Below are 18,574 nucleotides of genomic sequence, written 5' to 3'. Positions count from 1 at the left end.
GAGAGTCCCAGACAAGTAGGTCAGAAAAAAGACAAGGAGATCTCATTCTACAGAGAGGAAGAAGTGCCCAGGGGCTCATGCTGCTGCTCAAGGTGCAGAAGGCAGAAGAGGGGGAGCTGCTCACAGAGAATTCCCCATAATGAGAGGTCACTAATAAAAATGAGGGAAGTACAGCAACTTCCAAAAAGAGACTAGGGCATTGTGCATCTGGGGAGTTCATTAAAAATACACTTCCTCAAGCCCATCCTGGGTCAGCTGAGACCAAACATTAGAGTGGGGTGTGGGAATCTGCATTTCTAGTTGGCTCCCAGGATGGGTGACTCATACATATTGAAGTTCAAGGACCTCCATGCTGGAGAGTATCTACCTCTGGAATTCAAAGGAATGATGTAGGATGATGGGAAGGAGAGGCACAGGTAGTGGCAGTTATTTGAGAGCCACTGGAGGTGCCCGTCCTCTCTCCTCACTGGGCTCAGGCATCCATCTGTAAAATGAAGGGCCCTGGCATGGACAGGAGTGTCCTAGTTCTTCCTCAGAAAATCCTCATCACTGGGTGCTGAAATGGGAGGATGATAGTTTTTATACCAGAGGTCCACGTTATCCAAGGATAATCCTGTAAAAGTACACTTAGAGTGAATGCACGTACATTGGGACAAACTTCAAAGTATGTTGTGGGAGAAAAAAACCACTTGATTGGCACTATTGCGTAAATAAAACTTATATATATTCAAAGTTGCTAGAGAGTGAATCTTAAAATTTCTTACTGCCTGACCTGTGGTGGCGCCACAGATAAAGTGTTGACCTGGAATGCTGAGGTTGCTGATTCAAGACTCTGGGCTTGAATGAGAAGCTACTTGATGCTTCTGTTCCTCCCCTTCACCCTTTCTCTCTCTCCTCTCTCTATAATCAATAAATCAAATCCTTAAAAAATTGTTTAAAAAGAGTTTTTACCACAAAAAATGTACCTAAGTGAGGTGATAATGTGTTAACTAACCTTATTGTACAATATATATCAAATAGTTATGTTGCACATCTTAAACTTATACAATGTTATGTCAATTATCTCTCAATAAAATCTAAAAGAGCCTGACTAGGAGGTCGCACAGTGGACAGAGAGTTGGACTGGGATGTGGAGGACCCAGGTTTGAGACCTCAAGGTCACTAGCTTGAGCGCGGGCTCATCTGGTTTGAGCAAAGCTCACCAGCTTGGACCCAAGGTCGCTGGCTCGAGCAAGGGGTTACTCCGTCTGCTGAGGGCCCCCAGTCAAGGCACATATGAGAAAGCAATCGATGAACAACTAAGGTGTCGCAACGAAAAACTAACGATTGATGCTTCTCATCTCTTTCCGTTCCTGTCTGTCTGTCTCTAACTATCCCTCTCTCTGATTCTGTCTCTGAAAAAAATAAAATAAAAATAAAGTCTAAAAGAATTTAATTCATCTTGTAATTAGCAAACTTTAGATTATACTTGCAACTATGTAATAATTCTGAAATATTTTTACATCTTAGTACCTTACTTCTTAAAATAAATAAAGAATGAGGAGAATACTGATTTGGGGAAGTATAATTTTTCTCACAAAACTGTCCAAGAAAACTCGATGCCATCCTTTGCTTTGTTCAGCTTTTGCAGGATTACAAGAGACAGTTTTGCAAACATTTTTGAGGGTTTTACCTATTTCACCAGGATTTCTCTTCATCACTTGAGAGTCAAACCATTATTTTTGGAGGCACTTAGCCGGTAGTCACCATGAAGATTCTCAGCTGTCATTTGGTCTCACTCTGCCAGAGCCTCTGCATGTGATTCTCCAAATTCACTCATCAACTTCTTGCGAGTTACAATTATTCTTTGTGATGCACTTGTCTCAATTGCACTGTCAGATGCTCATGTTCACGACATGCGACGATCAGAGACACTGACAGGTCCAGTGGTAAGAGTGAGGGGAAGGGAAATAATAGCTTTTGTGTTGTGCCAGCTTTGATTTCCCCTGCCACCTCCTACTAGCAGCGACCAAGAAAATGAGGACTTTCCAAAGCAAAAACAAGAAAGGCTGAGTGTGGACAAGTAGGCAGCACCTCTCTGCAAGTAAAATCAGAATCTTTGGCATTCTGCTTTTCTGCCACCTAGAAAAAGCCTGTCCACAAATGTTCTTTCACATTGTGCTATGGTTCCTGCTGGCCTTACAGATTGCAAAGCTACCCCCCTCCTCCCAAAAGAGCCACAAGACAAAGGCCTCTTGGTCAGATGACACTTTAATTGGCTAGAAATATAAAACCTGTCTTTGGAGACTATTAAGAGCCACATGTGGAACAAAGAAAGCAGAGGCTCAGCACTTAGGGCCCAGGGGGAAACAGCAGGCTGAGCAGGAGGTCAGCGATGGCTGAAGAATCCTTGAGGATGGTTATATTTAAACGGCTTCATCCTGCTGGGTCCCCTAGAGAAACAGGAAAAGGAAGATCAGTTAATACCATACCCTTTGGGCTGACAGAATAAATTACGGTTATCCACAAAAATACTATAGCTGTTAGGGTAAAAAAAGGAATGTGTAAGAAAAGCTAACTGCAGAGCAATATGTAAGGTGTGATACCGTTTTTGTACAAAATGTCTTTATATGCTTGCAAATGCATGAATACAGGTCCTCACTAACAATGGAACTTCTGGGGACAGTGTGTGGGCACCCTCACTTTTTAGTGGGTTTTTTTTTTTTTTTTTTTATATTTTTCCAAAGCTGGAAATGGGGAGGCAGTCAGACAGACTCCCGCATGCGCCCGACCGGGATCCACCCGGCACACCCACCAGGGGGCGATGCTCTGCCCATCTTGGGGCGTGGCTCTGCCGCAACCAGAGCCACCCCAGCGCCTGAGGCAGAGGCCACAAAGTCATCCCCAGCGCCCGGGCCAACTTTGCTCCAATGGAGCCCTGGCTGCGGGAGGGGAAGAGAGAGACAGAGAGGAAGGAGAGGGGGAGGGGTGGAGAAGCAGATGGCGCTTCTCCTGTGTGCCCCGGCCAGGAATCCAACCCTGGACTCCTGTAAGCCAGGCCGACGCTCCACCACCATGTTTTTACACAACTGTTTATTATTGTTTCTGTTTAACAAACATGGTTTAGTTCTATAATATTTTTCAATGTTTATTTTATTGACTTAAGAGAGAGGAAGGGAGAGAGTAGGAGAGAGACAGGAACATCTAGTCTGGTCCTGTATGTGCCCTGACTGGGGATCAAAGCAGCAACCTCTGCAGTGCAGGACAACGCTCTAACCAACTGAGCAATCCAGCCAGGGCTAGTTCTGTGATTTTAAAAATAAAGAAAATTTAAAAACCTTCTTTGCAGGGAGATTCCCATGCAGATAGGAGTCTGAAGTCAGTAGGTAAAAGAATCTGCGCTAAGTGCCTACCTCTTAGATGCTATTTCTATAATTTTATAGGTTTTTCAGGTGAAGAAACAGGCTTGGGGAGTTAAACTATCTGCCCAACGTTACACGGTCAGAAGGCAGCAGAACCTAAATTCAAAACCAGGTCTGACACCAATGCCTCGACCTCGTGAAGCTTAGGTGCTTCAGCTATCATCCTGGGCCCCCCAGCAAAACTTCACACAGGGTCTTCTTCTACTTAACTCATCGAGAATTGAGGTGCAGGTAGAGGGGCTCTTTCATTCATCTGTCCATGACTGACGTTCAGTGGTAACTGCCAGGTAACACCCTGGATCCTGGTCTGAGTAAGGGGGAATGGGAGTGTGTGTGGGTTAGGGACTGTAGAGAGGAGGGGAGAAAAAAGGGTTTAATTCCAACACCAAGGCAACCACTTGCCTACTGAGGGCTTGTTCTATCTGCACTGCGCTGGGCACTTTACATTCTCCACCTGGTTTGATTTCATCCTCCCAACCATACCTGGAGTGAATGCTGTTTTACCAACGAGGACTCTGAAGCTCAAAGGGACCAAAGTATAGACTATAATCACACTGGTAGGAACAGCAATTCTAACCTAGGTCTTTGTCACCAAAGCTTTTGCTTATAACCATGATGTCAAACACCTCCCAACATCAGAAGGGCACTGTCATCTGGGCAAGTAGAAGCCTATAGCCGCTGGAGAACTCACAACCTGAAAGTACCCACCTGGCCTCTAAAACTTTTTGTGCTGAAATGTTGGGACTGACTATGCTAAATAAAATTTGTCACATTTAAAAAAAATAAGAAAAAACCCCTCCCAGCCCCCCAGCCTGATCCCAACAGTCAGCTGGACACCAGGCCAAGAATCTCACACCTCACCAGTCATGTAGTTAATTACATGAGCAGCCAAAACAGCACCTTCCCAGAATGCCCTCACAGGGGTCTCAGCCTGGGTGACATACAAAGCACTACAGAAAATGGGTCCTTTGGGAACCATTAGATAATAGAAAATAAATTTTGGCAGTGTGAGAGATCTCACCCTAGAAATGTGCTATAGCAGGCTGGAGAGAGGGAGGGCTGAGGTCCCACACAGGCCCACTAAGGAGAACAAGTCCTAGAAGTCACTGGCATCTAGCCACCAGCTCCATCTCCTTGCACTTGGGGGTTAGAGCTGGTTATCATCAGCAACACAAATCTGGCCAGGCAGAGGTGGCAGACGAAGGTGGCAGGGTGCGGCGGACAGCTTTCCCAGGCTAGGACTGGCTGTCTGAGAAGATGAGGAGCAGATAAGGCACCTCTCAAGCTGACAGGGAACAGGAGGATGTCCCAATTAGAAAGATTATAAGCTCTTCAATGCACCATTCCTCTCCAAGCCCTTGCCCAAAATGGAAGAGATATCTGAGCAATGTGAACTCTGGAGTTTTGGAAGGGACTCTAAGAAACCGAGTTAGGGGGTAAAAAGGAAAGAAGGGACCCTGAAGTAAAAGGAAAAGTAGCTAGAAGTGCTGTGAAAGCAGACACGCTAGTACCAAGCTGTCAGGACCTGGTGGCATTTTCTGAAGACTGTCAATACTAGAAACCAGTCTGGAAGCTTTATATGAATTATCTCTAATTTAACACAGGCTAGAAAGTATCATTTCCACTTCAGCCTTCAGGACACAGGGTCAGAGCTGGGCTGAAGTGACTCTTCCAAGGTCACACAGCTGGTGAGCAGCAAGAGATATGCACTTTTATTGGTCTTATTTCAGGGCTGGTTCCTTCTGTAAAGCCCGACTGCCTAAAGCTCTGATTCTCATAGATGTGTGAGCACCCTAGGAAGAATATAGCAGAGTCTAGTTTAAAAAGCTAACTGGACAGCACAAAAAGTATAGAAATCCTCTTGGTTCCCGGCTCAGTGCTGCTCACTGCGGGGTGGCCCCCTTCAGGGGGTATCTATGAAGCATAATTAGATGAGGCAGGAAGGAAAGGCTGCAGGACAGGTTTCAGAAAGGAGGCAGCAAGCTCTTCTCAGGAAACCGGGCAAAATGACTTCAACTTCCTTTGTGAACTGAGACAAGTGCACCTGGGAACAGGTATGTACTCTGTGCCTGACTCTGATCTCTGTGCCACAAAGCCCTGTGGGAGGCAGGACTGGAGGTCCTTGGAGCTCTTGCCCCTCCCCTCACCTGAAAAGCCGCAGACACATCTTCTCCTGGGGAAATTCTTTGGGCCCCTCCACGCTGTCATCGTGGCTCTCGGTCTCCAGGTAGACATCCAGCAGCACGCACAGGCGCTGCAGCTGATTGGTCAAGAGCTGATGGCCAGGTCGGGGGCCACACAGCTCCTTGTAGCACACGTTGACCTCGCTCTCCATGGCCTACAGGGTGGAAAGGCCAGAAACCTAGCACGACCTTCAGACTGCTGGGTCTGATGGCTCCACAAGAACTGCTGCTGGGCCTCTGCAGGAGCTAGCCCACACCACGTCAAGCCAGACTGCACTGTTCTGATCCCCCTCCTCAAAACAATGGGGTCTTCCTGATTCTGACCCATAACTTTCCCTGCCTTGCACACCCACAGCCAAGAAGATGGAGGTGTGCAGAGAAGGAATCGCAAGATAACATCCAAGTCAGAAGGTGTAAGGGTTAAAAACATGCTCCACAGCCTTAAGGTCATTATGGAATCAAGTCAAGGGCATAATAATAGCTGCAACGATCTCATCTTGTACATCATATCACTCCAGCAATTCTATGCTTCTGAGTTAATTCACATTTCCACAGAAGCCAGGACAGCCTGACCAGGCGGTGGCGCAGTGGATAGAGCATTGGACTGGGATGCGGAAGACCCAGGTTCGAGACCCCGAGGTCGCCAGATTGAGCGTGGGCTCATCTGGTTTGAGCAAAAAGCTCACCAGCTTGAACCCAAGGTTGCTGGCTCCAGCAAGGGGTTACTTGGTCTGCTGAAGGCCCGCGGTCAAGGCACATATGAGAAAGCAATCAATGAACAACTCAGGTGTTGCAATGCACAACGAAAAACTAATGATTGATGCTTCTCATCTCTTCGTTCCTGTCTATCCCTCTCTCTGTCTCTGTAAAAAAAAAAAAAAAAAAAAGAAGCCAGGACAACTTCCTTTCTAGGCAAGTATTTATATAACCCCCATTTCATAAATGGGGTGAAACCTGTGGACCCCAAACTAGGCAACTGGTTGAGATGGGTCTAGGCTCTTTCCTATTCCATACAGCCCCCAGGAAATTCTATAAATCCTGGCAGGCCCCCCTGTCCTAGGAATTATGCCAGTGCCCAAGTCCTCAGCTCAGCTCCCCAAAGAGGCTCTTCCTGCTCCTCCCATCACCCCCAAACAGGGCCTTACCCGAATATTGTCATCATTGCTGTTGGTTTTCTCCCCTTTCCAGTTCAGACAGAGCTGGAAAATGGGTGGGATGGAGGAGTAACCTGGATTCAGCACCACAGCAGCCTGGAGTTTGGCTGGGGAGGGAGGGAAAAGGAGGAAAAATCACTTCTGAGACCCAGCCTGCCAGCCATGCACCATCCCCATTAGGCCCCTATGGCTAGCTCTGATGTCTCATATATTAAACCAAGCGCTTCAGAGCATATGCTGGTACTAAAATGACTTTACGTTTGTTCTGGAATCTCCAAAGTGGAACTGCCACATTGCAAAACATGATGTCCATGACTCGGGTCCCTCCAAGGAGGCTGAAGTGTGTGAACTCCCCAGAGTCTAGTCCACTTCAGTTTCCCTAAGAATTCTATTTGCTCCTTTGACAGAAGTTTGTTTTAATTGGCATTTCTTTATTGGCCAGCAAATTAGGGATTTTCTACGCAAAGGCTTACTGTCTGTTATTTTAATAATATTGTATATTAGTCATTACCTCAGTCAAATATGTTTTCTCTATTCTGTTCCTTTTATTTTTATTCATTTATTTTTTAAATTTTATTGACTTTAGAGAGGGGGGAGGAGAGAGAGAGAGACAAGAATATTGGTCTGTTCCTGTATGTGCCCTGACCAGGGATAGAACCAACAACCTCTGTGCTTCGGAGAGATGTTCTAACCAACTGAGCTATCCAAGCCAGGGCTCCTTTTATATTTAGATACTTTATTATGTGAAACTTATTAAAAGCCAACATTTATTGAGTACTTACTCTATTTCCAAGTACTGTGCTAAGCCCTTTATACACATTTCTGTATTTCATCTTAACGATTCTGAGACGGGCACCATTATTATTGTCCCTATTTACCTATAAAGAAACTGAGGCTCCAACAGAAAGTTCCCTAAGATCAAACAGGTGCAATGCAGCAGTGCTGACTTGAACCAGAACTGCCTGATGTCAAAGCTGTGTTTATAATCATAAAATGAAATATTTGTATTTTTTAACACATTCATTTTTCTTCTCTGGTGAATGTCTTTGCCATTTTCAATAGGATGACATTTATCCTATCCACCAATGAGCTAAGTATGCCATTCTTTTTTCACTATTTATGGAAGGAAAAAAAGAATTCTCTAACACAACAGTAATTCAAATAACAGCGCAGCTTAAGTAAAGATTAAGACAATTCTTCCTCGCCTGACCTGTGGTGATGCAGTGGATAAAGTGTTGACCTAGAATGCTGAGGTTGCTGGTCTAAAACTCCAGGCTTGCCTGATCAAGGCACATACGGGTGTTGATACTTCCTGCTCCTCCCCCACCCTTCTCTCTATCTCTTGTCTCTCTAAAAAGGAACAAATAAAATCTAAAAAAATAAATGCTGTTATGTATCCTTGGTTAAAATAAATAAATAAAATTAAAAAAAAAATAAAAAATAAGAAAATAAAAAAATAAAATAAAATAAAAAGATAAAAAATAAAAAAAGATAATTCTTCCCCAACAGTCATAAAAACATTATAAAGTGATTCCTTCTCTACTGTTGTGTTGCCTCATAACAGTCTATTATACATACATTCCTGGATTGATCTCTGTTCACCAATTTTTTTTTACCCATACTATGTAAACTTTTCAAATTAATCTGCTGTATGACTTAATAATTACATATGTATTTGGGACTGTTTCCCACCTACTTTATCTTTCCAAGCTTTCATCTGCTCAAACAGGAAGCAGAAGTGATGTATACCAATGACTTCCTACCCTTGGGCTTTATAAATTTCTTTTTTTCTTTGTATTTTTCTGAAGTGAGAAGAGGGGAGGCAGAGACACAGACTTCCACAGGCGCCCAACTGGAATCCACCTGGCAAGCTCACTAGGGGGCGACGCTCTGCCCATCTGGGGTGTTACTCTGTTGCAACTGGAGCCATTCTAGTGCCTGAGGCGGAGGCCATGGACCCAACCTCAGCGCCCGGGCCAACTTTGCTCCAATGGAGCCTTGGCTGCAGGAAGGGAAGAGAGAGACAGAGAGGAAGGAGAGGGGGAGGGTGGAGAAGCAGATGGGTGCTTCTCCTGTGTGCCCTGCTCAGGAATTGAACCCAGGACATCCACATGCCAGGCTAATGCTCTACCACTGAGCCAACCGCCAGGGTCTGTAAATTTCTTAGACTGAATATTCTGTACCCTTTTAAAACAGTACTCTATGGTGTTTAGGAATGAGGTAAAAGTATATTTTAAAGAGGGAAAGGATGAAAAGCAAATGCACAAATTCCAAATAGTAGTCACCTACCACAAGGGAGGGCATAAACTGGGATCAGGGGCCCTGACTATATCTGAAATACTTAATTTTCTCAGAATATTTTAAAAACACACAAAGAAGAAAAGAAGGGAAGAAACTGAGGTAGAGAAATTCCAGCACTGAAGAGTACAACCTTTCCTTACATTTCTTGCACTGTTTTAAAACTACAGACAATGCCTGTGGTAGTACAGTGGATAGCACATCAACCTGGAACACTGAGGTTGCCAGTTCATAACCTTGAGCTTGCCAGGTCAAGGTACAAACAACAAACGAGAAGCAAGCAATGAACAACTAAAGTGAAGCAACTATGAGTTGATACTGCTCGCTCCGCTGCTCCTCTCTCTGTAAAATCAATAAATCTTTAAAATTAAAGACAAATCCCTCGACTCTGTGGTCACAATATCAAACCCCAGGGATCAGATCCTGTGATCAGTGCCCGGCCTGCCGAAGCTGAGGCCGGACAATAGCATCACAGGAAGTATCTGGATGGCTCCAGCAGGAAGCCCTGGCAAATCAGATGCCGGGACACCTGTGAGGAATAAAAGTTTTTGATGTCTCCAAAGTGAGTGCAGAAACAGCAGAGAGGGAGGAAGGTCCTGCTACCCTGCACTTCATGAGTAGAGAGACGTCATCCTTTCTGTGAAGAGAGGGAAGAAAAGGTGTCCGACTCTGGAGTAGTAAAGCCAAGGGCTGAGCTCAGGGTGAGAGGTCAGACTGGGTTTGTGATTAAGTCTTAACTTCCTCACCTATAAAATGGGAATATTACACTCCTAGGACTATCACGAGGGTTAAATGAGATAAAGCACATATATGACTGTTACAGGAGAAGTCCTTGCTGAACAGATCTCATATTCATTACTATCTACAAAGTCCTCGCAGCAGGATTCCAGATCTTCCGCTTTCTTTGGACAACTCCCAGTATGTTTTATTCTCAGCCACTCCCTTTGCGTAGAACCACTGTTAGCAGAACAAGTTACCTGTGCCCCTTTCCACGAGGGCCATGTAGTAGAGATTGGTGTCCCCAGCCAGTCCTGCCTCCACAATGTCTTTGGTGAAATGCAGCTCCTAAGAAATCACGGACAAGGAATGAATTGCTGGCTCCTCCAGTCAAACCTCCTGCCCTTCTGGCGGAGGGGCAGGAACTGAAAGGAGACCCAGGAAAGCAATGATGGCTTGTCACCCCTGTACCTACCATGTAATCCTCATGGGCGATTGTCACCCACTTCACCAGGCGAGAGACAATCTTTGCAGGGAAAAGGTATTGGCAATCGCTGGTAACTGGCACAATGCCATGTTCTAAAAAAGAGCAAGACAGGTGGTGTCACAGGTAGAAATCAGGTACTACAGCTAGGTAACTAGCATCCTCTGGAGGGCTCAGATGGCCCTGCCAGATGTCCAGGTACATCTGGCACTCAGCAGGCCAGGCCAACATATACGAGAAATGCAGACACACGAACCCGACCTTCACCCAGGGCTATGTGCTTGTGGCCAGACTCAGCACCAGCACTCACGGTGCTTTATCTTTAATGCAAATAATGGTCAGTAAAACAAGAACCCCCTGGCAGCCAAAACCAGTGACAACACCTCTACAGCAGTGACTGTTAATTAGATCAAATAGCCGAGAGGGCTGTTCTCATAGCTGACCTTGATGGAGGAAAAGACTGAAGTGTTCTGTATCAGTTCCTCTTAGGGAAAAAGGCTGGAGAACTGCTCCAGCATAAATTCCTGCTGGCATTTCAATAAGCAAATATGCCAACACAGTAAACACTGTCTAGGATGACAATCTCCCAACCTTGAGATAAGACAAATTCAGCAATCCTGATGGGGAGAAAGGCCTGACAGACAAGCAGTGCTGCCTGGGGAGATCAGGGTCCACATGGAGCACAAGAACTGAACCAGAGGGGTAGGGTCTCCAGATGGGTCCTGGAAAGCCAATGTCTTTCCTGACAGTAACTCTTAGATCAGAGTTCTTAACCCTCACTACCCCACAAGTGCCTTGTATATAAAAAGTCCTTGACAAATATTTACTGAATGAATAAATGAAAAGAAGCCCCCTACGGTCACCACCTTAGTCAATGACTCATCAGAATCACCTAGGAGCTTATAAAAAAAAGGGGGGGCTCAGCCTTACTCTGGAGGGCATTAGCTCAGGTCTCAGGGGAGGGTTGAGGGCTGAACCTTTGGATAGCTGTTTTCAAATAAGCTCCACAAACCATGAATTGGGCTCTAATAAATATCCGTAGAATGCACACCAAAATCTGACATGCACTAACTTAGGATGAGCTGCTCCTGACCAACTTGTTCTACCAGAAGGCTTTGGACCTCCTCTGTGAGCTGGGACAGCCCTGATGGTCCTGAGGGAAGCTCAGATCTCTGCTTGGATGGGCCTGTGGCTCTCTCCAGTGTCCTGCCGACAGGACAGGAATAAAGGTTCCGAATAAAACGGTTTTGTAAGTTCTTCTGGCAAAGAGAATTAAACACCTCTGCTCAGCAAGAGCCAGAAATCCCGCTTTTATTTGTTTTCAGGATTCAAGGTATCTGAGTGAAGGGTTAAGTCGCTTTTCTCCATGTGTTGTCTGAATGGCCCTCAAGCCACAGCACTAAGACCAGCTTACCCAGGGACGCAAACTGTTTGTGGAGGGCCAGGCGGGACTGCACCCTGGTCTTCAGCAGTTTCATGGTGGTCTCCATGTGGCTGGCACTCAGCGAGTGGTCAGCAATCACCGTGTGCTGTGGACAACAGCAAGAGGCACACCTGAGTGCTCCCGTCTCTTCCTTCAGGCACTGCTTCACTCCTGGGACCTGCCTGCCTGTGGCAGCCAAGATCAGCCATGCCCTGAGGTGGGCACCTTATGGGAAAGGCAGGGTTTACTTGCTGTGACAGGTCAGACAATAAGTCCCAGCAAGAATGACACAAGCTGTTGGGTTCTCAAGAGGCTGTGGCCAGCTCCTGAGAAAAGGAAAGCTTATGTTAATGTGCCAGATCCCCTGGGGTTCTGCTTATACTACATTTTGGGCCACTTTGTACACAAGACCAGTAGAGCCTAGAGCTGTGCTGCACCCACAGCAAAGATCTAAGTTACTCTAATCTAGAGGGTTTCTAGACTCACAGAGAAGGCAATGGTACTTAAATGCTATAGGCCTTAGATGTTTTAGTGTCCTGAGTGGAGGGAAGACAGATCATATCCCTGAAGGAAAGCGTTCTGCTAGTTTAAAGCCCTCAAAGGCCATCAGAAGCCTTTCCGGAGTCTGTATGGGCAGTGAGGAGGTAGAGCTCTCCAGCTATGCAGACTGGACCAGTGTACATACCTGGGGCTGCTCTTTGGGGAAGTGGAGGCCACCCAGCTTCTGTACCCACAAATAGGGATGACCCAAGTCAAGTACGTAGTCTCTCAAAGTCAGGATGCTGCATAAAAGAATAAAAAGGTTTTGTAAATTCTTCTGGCAACAATCCCAGGATAAAGCCTTCCTCCCCTCCACCCCAAACAGGCCACTCCCACAGGCTCAGCCACACTTACAGCCAGGCTGCCAGCAAAGCCTCTGGACCGCACTGGTTCCCTACTATAAATTTCATCTCCCATGTTCACTTTTCTCTTTCTCCTGAAAGGCCTCAACTCACAAGCAAATCTCAATAAAAAGGCAGTGCACTTGATCTCCCTACCAGTTTACCAATTTGTAAAAATCTTAACCTTCAGAGAATTAAAATGTTAAACATTTCTATTATATCACATGTTCTTATTATGTTCCCCAAGTTCTGATCCACCCTTTCCCACCTGTCCATGACCTCCATTTGCCTCATAAGCAGGAAAGGTCACGTGTTCCCCCCTCTCAATCCAGCACTCTCTCCCGCAGCATGGTCCCCCTACCCTCTGAGAGGCTGCTGGCCCGTCCAGCTCACCAGCACTGGGTTTGAACCACCGAACAACTTGGAAGCAGACAGGTTGACAGAGGAGGAAACACTGCTGACTCACCCAACTTTATCAAACTGGTACTGATTGGCTGGATTTGGAGTTTTCTTTCCATGATCCCCAGGATACAAACAGCTCAGGACTGAGTCAGGAGACAGCAAGTCACTGGAAAGGGAGAAGACTGAAATGAGAATGCCATTGTACACCTTGTCTCAAGGAAGACTTGGGTATTCAGGTATTCACCACCTCTCACTGATGATCATTGCCAATGTTTATTGAATGCTTCCTGTGGGTCAGACCCTTTATACACTTGAGGTTATTGGATCTTCATAACCCTATGAGATAGGGACTATTATTTCCATTTTATAGAGGAGAAATTCAAGGCTTTAAAAGATATGGCTTGTCCAAAATCACACTAATATTAAGTGCTGGAGCTGGGACTTGCACTGTCTAATCAAAGAAAGTAGTACTCTAAATCACCTAATTAAAAAGAAATACTGGCCCTGGCCGGTTGGCTCAATGGTAGAGCGTCGGCCTGGCGTGCAGAAGTCCCAGGTTCGATTCCAGGCCAGGGCACACAGGAGAAGCGCCCATCTGCTTCTCCACCCCTCCCCCTCTCCTTCCTCTCTGTTTCTCTCTTCCCCTCCCGCAGCAAGGCTCCATTGGAGCAAAGATGGCCTGGGTGCTGGGGATAGCTCCTTGGCCTCTGCCCCAGGCGCTAGAGTGGCTCTGGTCGCAACAGAGCGACGCCCCGGAGGGGCAGAGCATCGCCCCCTGGTGGGCAGAGCTTCGCCCCCTGGTGGGCGTGCCAGGTGGATCCTGGTCAGGTGCATGCAGGAGTCTGTCTTGACTGTCTCTCCCCGTTTCCAGCTTCAGAGAAATACAAAAAAAAAAAAAAAAGAAAGAAAGAAATACCTATCTCTTCAGGAATTACATGGTGACCAGAGCCTTACCTAGGGTGAGCAAAGCCCCATGACTCTGGAAATAGAAACAACTATAACTTTTATAGGAGCAGAGAGATTCCTTTCTACCCCAGAAAGAAAGTGTGCGGCTTTGGTGCTGTGTCTATCACACTTTGACCAAATTTCATTCTACTCACAAAAGGAGGTCCCCTTTATATTCTCAGAAAAAGACATTATCACATGCACTAGAGACAAGGTGACCCAGTGTTATAAGCAGATAGTGGTGCCACTGCCACTCACCTGGAATGGTTAGGGCACAACCTGTAATTAAACATGCAATCAAAGCAGAGACTGGGGGTGGGATAATAATCTGATCACAAAGGACAAGAGGACCCACTTTTTTCCTCAACCAGCATAAGGCTCTCCATTTTTTCAGGAATAGCATCTGGAGCAATTCAGGTAGAAGGGCCGATCCTGCAGCTCTAAGCCCCATCCTGCTGCTCTGAGCCCCCGGCATGCCTTTGGGCATTGGTGGCTTTTGGCTCTTCTCTGTTCTGTCTCTCCCAGAGTCTCTGCTGTCCCCTGCAAGCATATGCCCCTTTCACTGCCGCGCGTGGAAAGCTGGCTAGAAAATAAAAACTGCCAGTTTTTGGCCAATACTTAGTGACTATTACTAATGAATCAACCAAAATAAAACAGAACAGCTATCTGCACACAATAAGGGTTTCTAATTGACAAAACATGAAGAATCAAATCTTTTTGACAAAACTCACACCTGTAATATGTGTATCAAGACAACTGAATTTGATAAATACAATAAACATAAAAGGGCAGGCTATATATAGTAAAACAAAACAAAAAAACCAAAATACTATTTAATTAGTCAAGTTTTTGTTATAAAATTTTAATAGAAAAGGAATTTTAAAAACCTTGGTAAGCCTGACCAGGCGGTGGCGCAGTGGATAGAGCGTTGAACTGGGATGCAGAGGACCCAGGTTCGAGACCCCGAGGTCGCCAGCTTGAGCGCGGGCTCATCTGGTTTGAGCAAAAGCCCACCAGCTTGAACCCAAGGTTACTGGCTCCAGCAAGGGGTTACTCAGTCTGCTGAAGGCCTGCGGTCAAGGCACATATGAGAAAGCAATCAATGAAAAACTAAAGGTGTTGCAATGCGCAATGAAAAACTAATGATTGATGCTTCTCATCTCTCTCTGTTCCTGTCTGTCTGTCCCTGTCTATCCCTCTCTTTGACTCACTCTCTGTCTCTAAAACAAAACAAAACAAAAAAAAAACCTTGGTAAAATAAAAATGGAAAAGGAGCCTGACCTGTGGTGGCGCAGTGGGATAAAGCGTCCACCTGGAAATGCTGAGGTCACCGGTTTGAAACCCTGGGCTTGCCTGGTCAAGGCACATATGGGAGTTGATGCTTCCAGCTCCTCCCCCCCTTCTCTCTCTCTGTCTCTCCCTCTCCTCTCTAAAATGAATAAATAAAAAATTTTAAAAAAAATGGAGAAAAGGATTAAAAATAGTTTAATGGCTTAATGAAAAATTAATGAATTAAAATGCCCCAATGGAGATCATTCTGGAAAATAATTTCTTGAGAAAAATTCAGCAAGATTAGCATAACTCTGATTAAAATATTTTTATTAAAAATATTAATTCCCTAATGAATTAATGGATCCTGGCAACAGTCATCAATATTGTTATCACAAAAATAGAGATAGCCAGGGTCTCCTGACAGAAGTACTCAACATCTACGACACAATCCTGCCCGCCTCTTTCCCCCTCCAAAAAAATTTCAAAATGGAATTTTGTCAAGCCTTTAAATTAACTACAATTTACATGAAATAGATGGGGAAGGAGTAATCCATAAAACTGTACTACAGGGATGCAATCATAAAAATCTAATTCTGGGTGAAACCTACAGAGCAAACAACACATTCTCAACAAATCAGAAGATGGCAGAGACATTCAGATGAAAAGATGCTTGAAAGAGGCTTCACACAACTGCAACACAGGGACCTTACAGAGATCCTAAGTCAAATCCCAAACTGAAAAAACCAAACCAAACTAACAAAAACCACTATGAGAAAACTAGGAAAATTTCAATTGACTATTGGGTGACATTATGGAATTAGCATAATGTCATTATATCAAAAAATAAAAAAGAAAATCAATAAATAAAACCATAATCAGCCTGGCTGGTAGCTCCAGGGGCCAAAGCAGCCAGTACTTGAGTGAAGGCCTCTGGACTGGGAGTCTGGAGCTCTAGGCCCAGGGTTTGGACCTCAGTTTCCCCATTAGACAACATCTGAAGGCCCACAGAGATCTAACCCTGGTTTCAGGGTTGCATTTCCTCTTGCATCTCCTCTGTTTTTGGGGTCACGACCCACTGGCAATGACAGTAGAGCAGTACAGTATACACAGGCCTCAATTTCCTCACCTGAGGAGAACTAGAGCTACTGTGAAGAGTTACATGAGTTGATTATGGTAAACACAGCTGTCATTTACAAAGTGCTTCACCTATGCTAAGCACTTGCCCTGATTCATCACAAGCTACCTACAAGGGGGTATTATAATTAACAACCACATAATGAGTAAACAGACTCAGAAGACAGGAAACTTGGCTAAAGGTGCACACAAAGATTTAAGTGGCACACCTGGAACTCCCTAGAGCTTATAACCAGTCTGCAGTACTCCCCTGGTTGTAGTAGGTGCACAACTTAGTGAGGAGCTCAAGTTAAGCAAGCTGAGGCCAGCCTACAACCCTGTTAGGGTATCTGAGAGGCAAGCAGGCAGAATGCTTGTGACAAGATCTGTCCTGGCCAGGGCCCCCATGGAGTCCTAGAGCTGCTCACCGGACAGAGAGCTCTGGTTGAGCAGTGTAACCGGGTGCTCTGAAGAAGCAGGCCCTGGGCTCCCTCTGCTGGGGTTAGATGGGAATAGGGTCAATTTCATCCAGCGTGCCACTGGGTGGTCAAATATTCAAGCACAGGGACCCAGGCTACAGAATGAAGGGAGTGAGAACTGTAAGTGCAGGGTAGGAAACCAGGGATACCATCAGGCAGCCATGAAAAGAACCCTGCTCCAATTAGGCTCCAGACCTGTGCCTAATTCAGTGGTCTTTCTAGAACTGACAGAGGACTCAGTGAGACCAGGTAAGGCAGGTACAGAAAGAGTGCCAGGCCAGGGCAGTGTTCTTGTAAGTGAAGCTATTTCACCCTTAGACCTTCTAGGTCTCCTCCCTTCTTCCTGCTTCTGGCTGTGGATCAAGATTGTCATCATTAGGGGCTTCTTAGGGATGTTTGCCCTATGGCTTTCATTACTGCGCCCCTGCTCACCTTCTTCAAAAACCCTCAGGGCTCACACAGTCCTCCTCCCACTGCTCAGGTAAAAACAATCTGGGATTGAGCTGAGCTCTAACGTAAAAATCCCAGCACTTTGGGACAGAAAGAGAAAGGGAAAAGAGAGCAGCCTAAATCTGTCAACCTGATAATGCCTGCCAAATCTCATTTTTACATTCACGCTCTTTCTACCCTGGTTGTAAAAAGCTGGTCCTCTGCTCCACCTACTCAATCTGCAATATGCTAGAGTCACTTTTTTCATCTGCTATGTGGGAGGAAGACCTCACCAATTAAAGTCAGTGAGTACTGTCTAAATACCAGTGATGTGCCAGGACTTCTAGGCCAAGAGAACACGACCACAGAAGTCAAAGTAGCCATGAACCTCTCCAAGGCAGACAAGAAAGAAACCGAGGGCAGCCCAGCACCAAGGTTCTCATCACAGCGCCCCTCTCTTGTCCCACTCTCTACACAGCCTGCTCAGTACCCTGCACTGATGGGGGTCATCAGCTCCATGGCAGTTGTCACTCTGGCTTTTACTGTCATGATGTTGAGGTTCATGAGATAGTAGAAGGTCAGGTGAAGCACACTGTCATCTGAATAAGAAGGAAGAAGAAAAAGTATGAGTTAAACATGAGAGCAGAGTCAATAGCTTTAGAAGTCAATGAGGCTTTAAGTTATTTTACAAATTCTACAAATTCTTTGCTACTTCTCCCTGAAAGAGGTGGAGCTCCATTTCCTTCCTTTTGATTGGCTGGACTTAAGAGACCCTGCTTCTAACAAATACAATATGAAAAAGAGGCAATCAAATGATCACCAAGTAGATCCAGGTTAACATTGCCAGTAATAAGACACAATGATACTACACGATGTGACAATGAAGACCACGTCTATAGACTTCCTCCCCAAGATCCATTACCTCAGTGTAACGAGAAAAAACACCAGACAAGCCCCGTTGAGTCTTTAGACATACTAAGTAAACCCTGTCTTCAGAAGTGTCAAGGCCATGAAGGATCAGCAAAGACCAAGGAACTGTCACTGCCTGGAGGAGACTAAGGGGCATGATGCCTAAATACAATGTGAGATCCTGAATGGGATCTTGGAAACACCAGGGAAATCTGAACAAATCCTGTAGTTTAGTTAATAGTGTTGTACAAATAAAATTAACATTGGCTTTGACAATTGTACTGTGGTTAAATAAGATGTTGAAATTAGGAGAAGCAGGTGAAAATCCAGTGAGAACTCTCTGTATTGCAACTCTTTAAGTCTAAAATTACCTCAAAACAAAATGTGTGATTCTTTTTTTTAGGCAAAGAAAGGACCAATGTGTAGAGTATGTTTCCATTGGTGTTAAAAAAAAAAAAAAGACAAGGGGTTAAACATACACTTG

At 45.3% G+C, this 18,574-nt stretch overlaps 1 protein-coding gene across 3 annotated transcripts in view; it reads right to left on the bottom strand.

The window, feature by feature from the left end:
* Positions 1 to 2,232: 2,232 nt before the first annotated feature.
* The window catches only part of THOC5 (THO complex subunit 5), a 40,137-nt gene continuing 23,795 nt past the window's right edge, over positions 2,233 to 18,574 (bottom strand). For all 3 annotated transcript variants that reach the window (XM_066370545.1, XM_066370547.1, XM_066370546.1), the window contains 9 exons: positions 17,672 to 17,780; positions 13,008 to 13,109; positions 12,346 to 12,442; positions 11,652 to 11,766; positions 10,229 to 10,332; positions 10,014 to 10,101; positions 6,730 to 6,845; positions 5,549 to 5,739; positions 2,233 to 2,432 (listed from right to left, as the gene is read on the bottom strand). In XM_066370545.1, coding sequence (XP_066226642.1) covers positions 2,369 to 2,432; positions 5,549 to 5,739; positions 6,730 to 6,845; positions 10,014 to 10,101; positions 10,229 to 10,332; positions 11,652 to 11,766; positions 12,346 to 12,442; positions 13,008 to 13,109; positions 17,672 to 17,780 — 986 coding nt within the window. In that variant the 3' untranslated portion in view covers positions 2,233 to 2,368. The remainder of the gene's footprint in view (positions 2,433 to 5,548; positions 5,740 to 6,729; positions 6,846 to 10,013; positions 10,102 to 10,228; positions 10,333 to 11,651; positions 11,767 to 12,345; positions 12,443 to 13,007; positions 13,110 to 17,671; positions 17,781 to 18,574) is intronic.

This window comes from Saccopteryx leptura, chromosome 2, assembly GCF_036850995.1.
Source record: "Saccopteryx leptura isolate mSacLep1 chromosome 2, mSacLep1_pri_phased_curated, whole genome shotgun sequence".
In the NCBI taxonomy this organism is placed as follows: domain Eukaryota; kingdom Metazoa; phylum Chordata; class Mammalia; order Chiroptera; family Emballonuridae; genus Saccopteryx; species Saccopteryx leptura.
The sequence above is the reverse complement of the archived record's forward strand: the minus strand, read 5'-3'. Positions and strand labels throughout refer to the sequence as shown.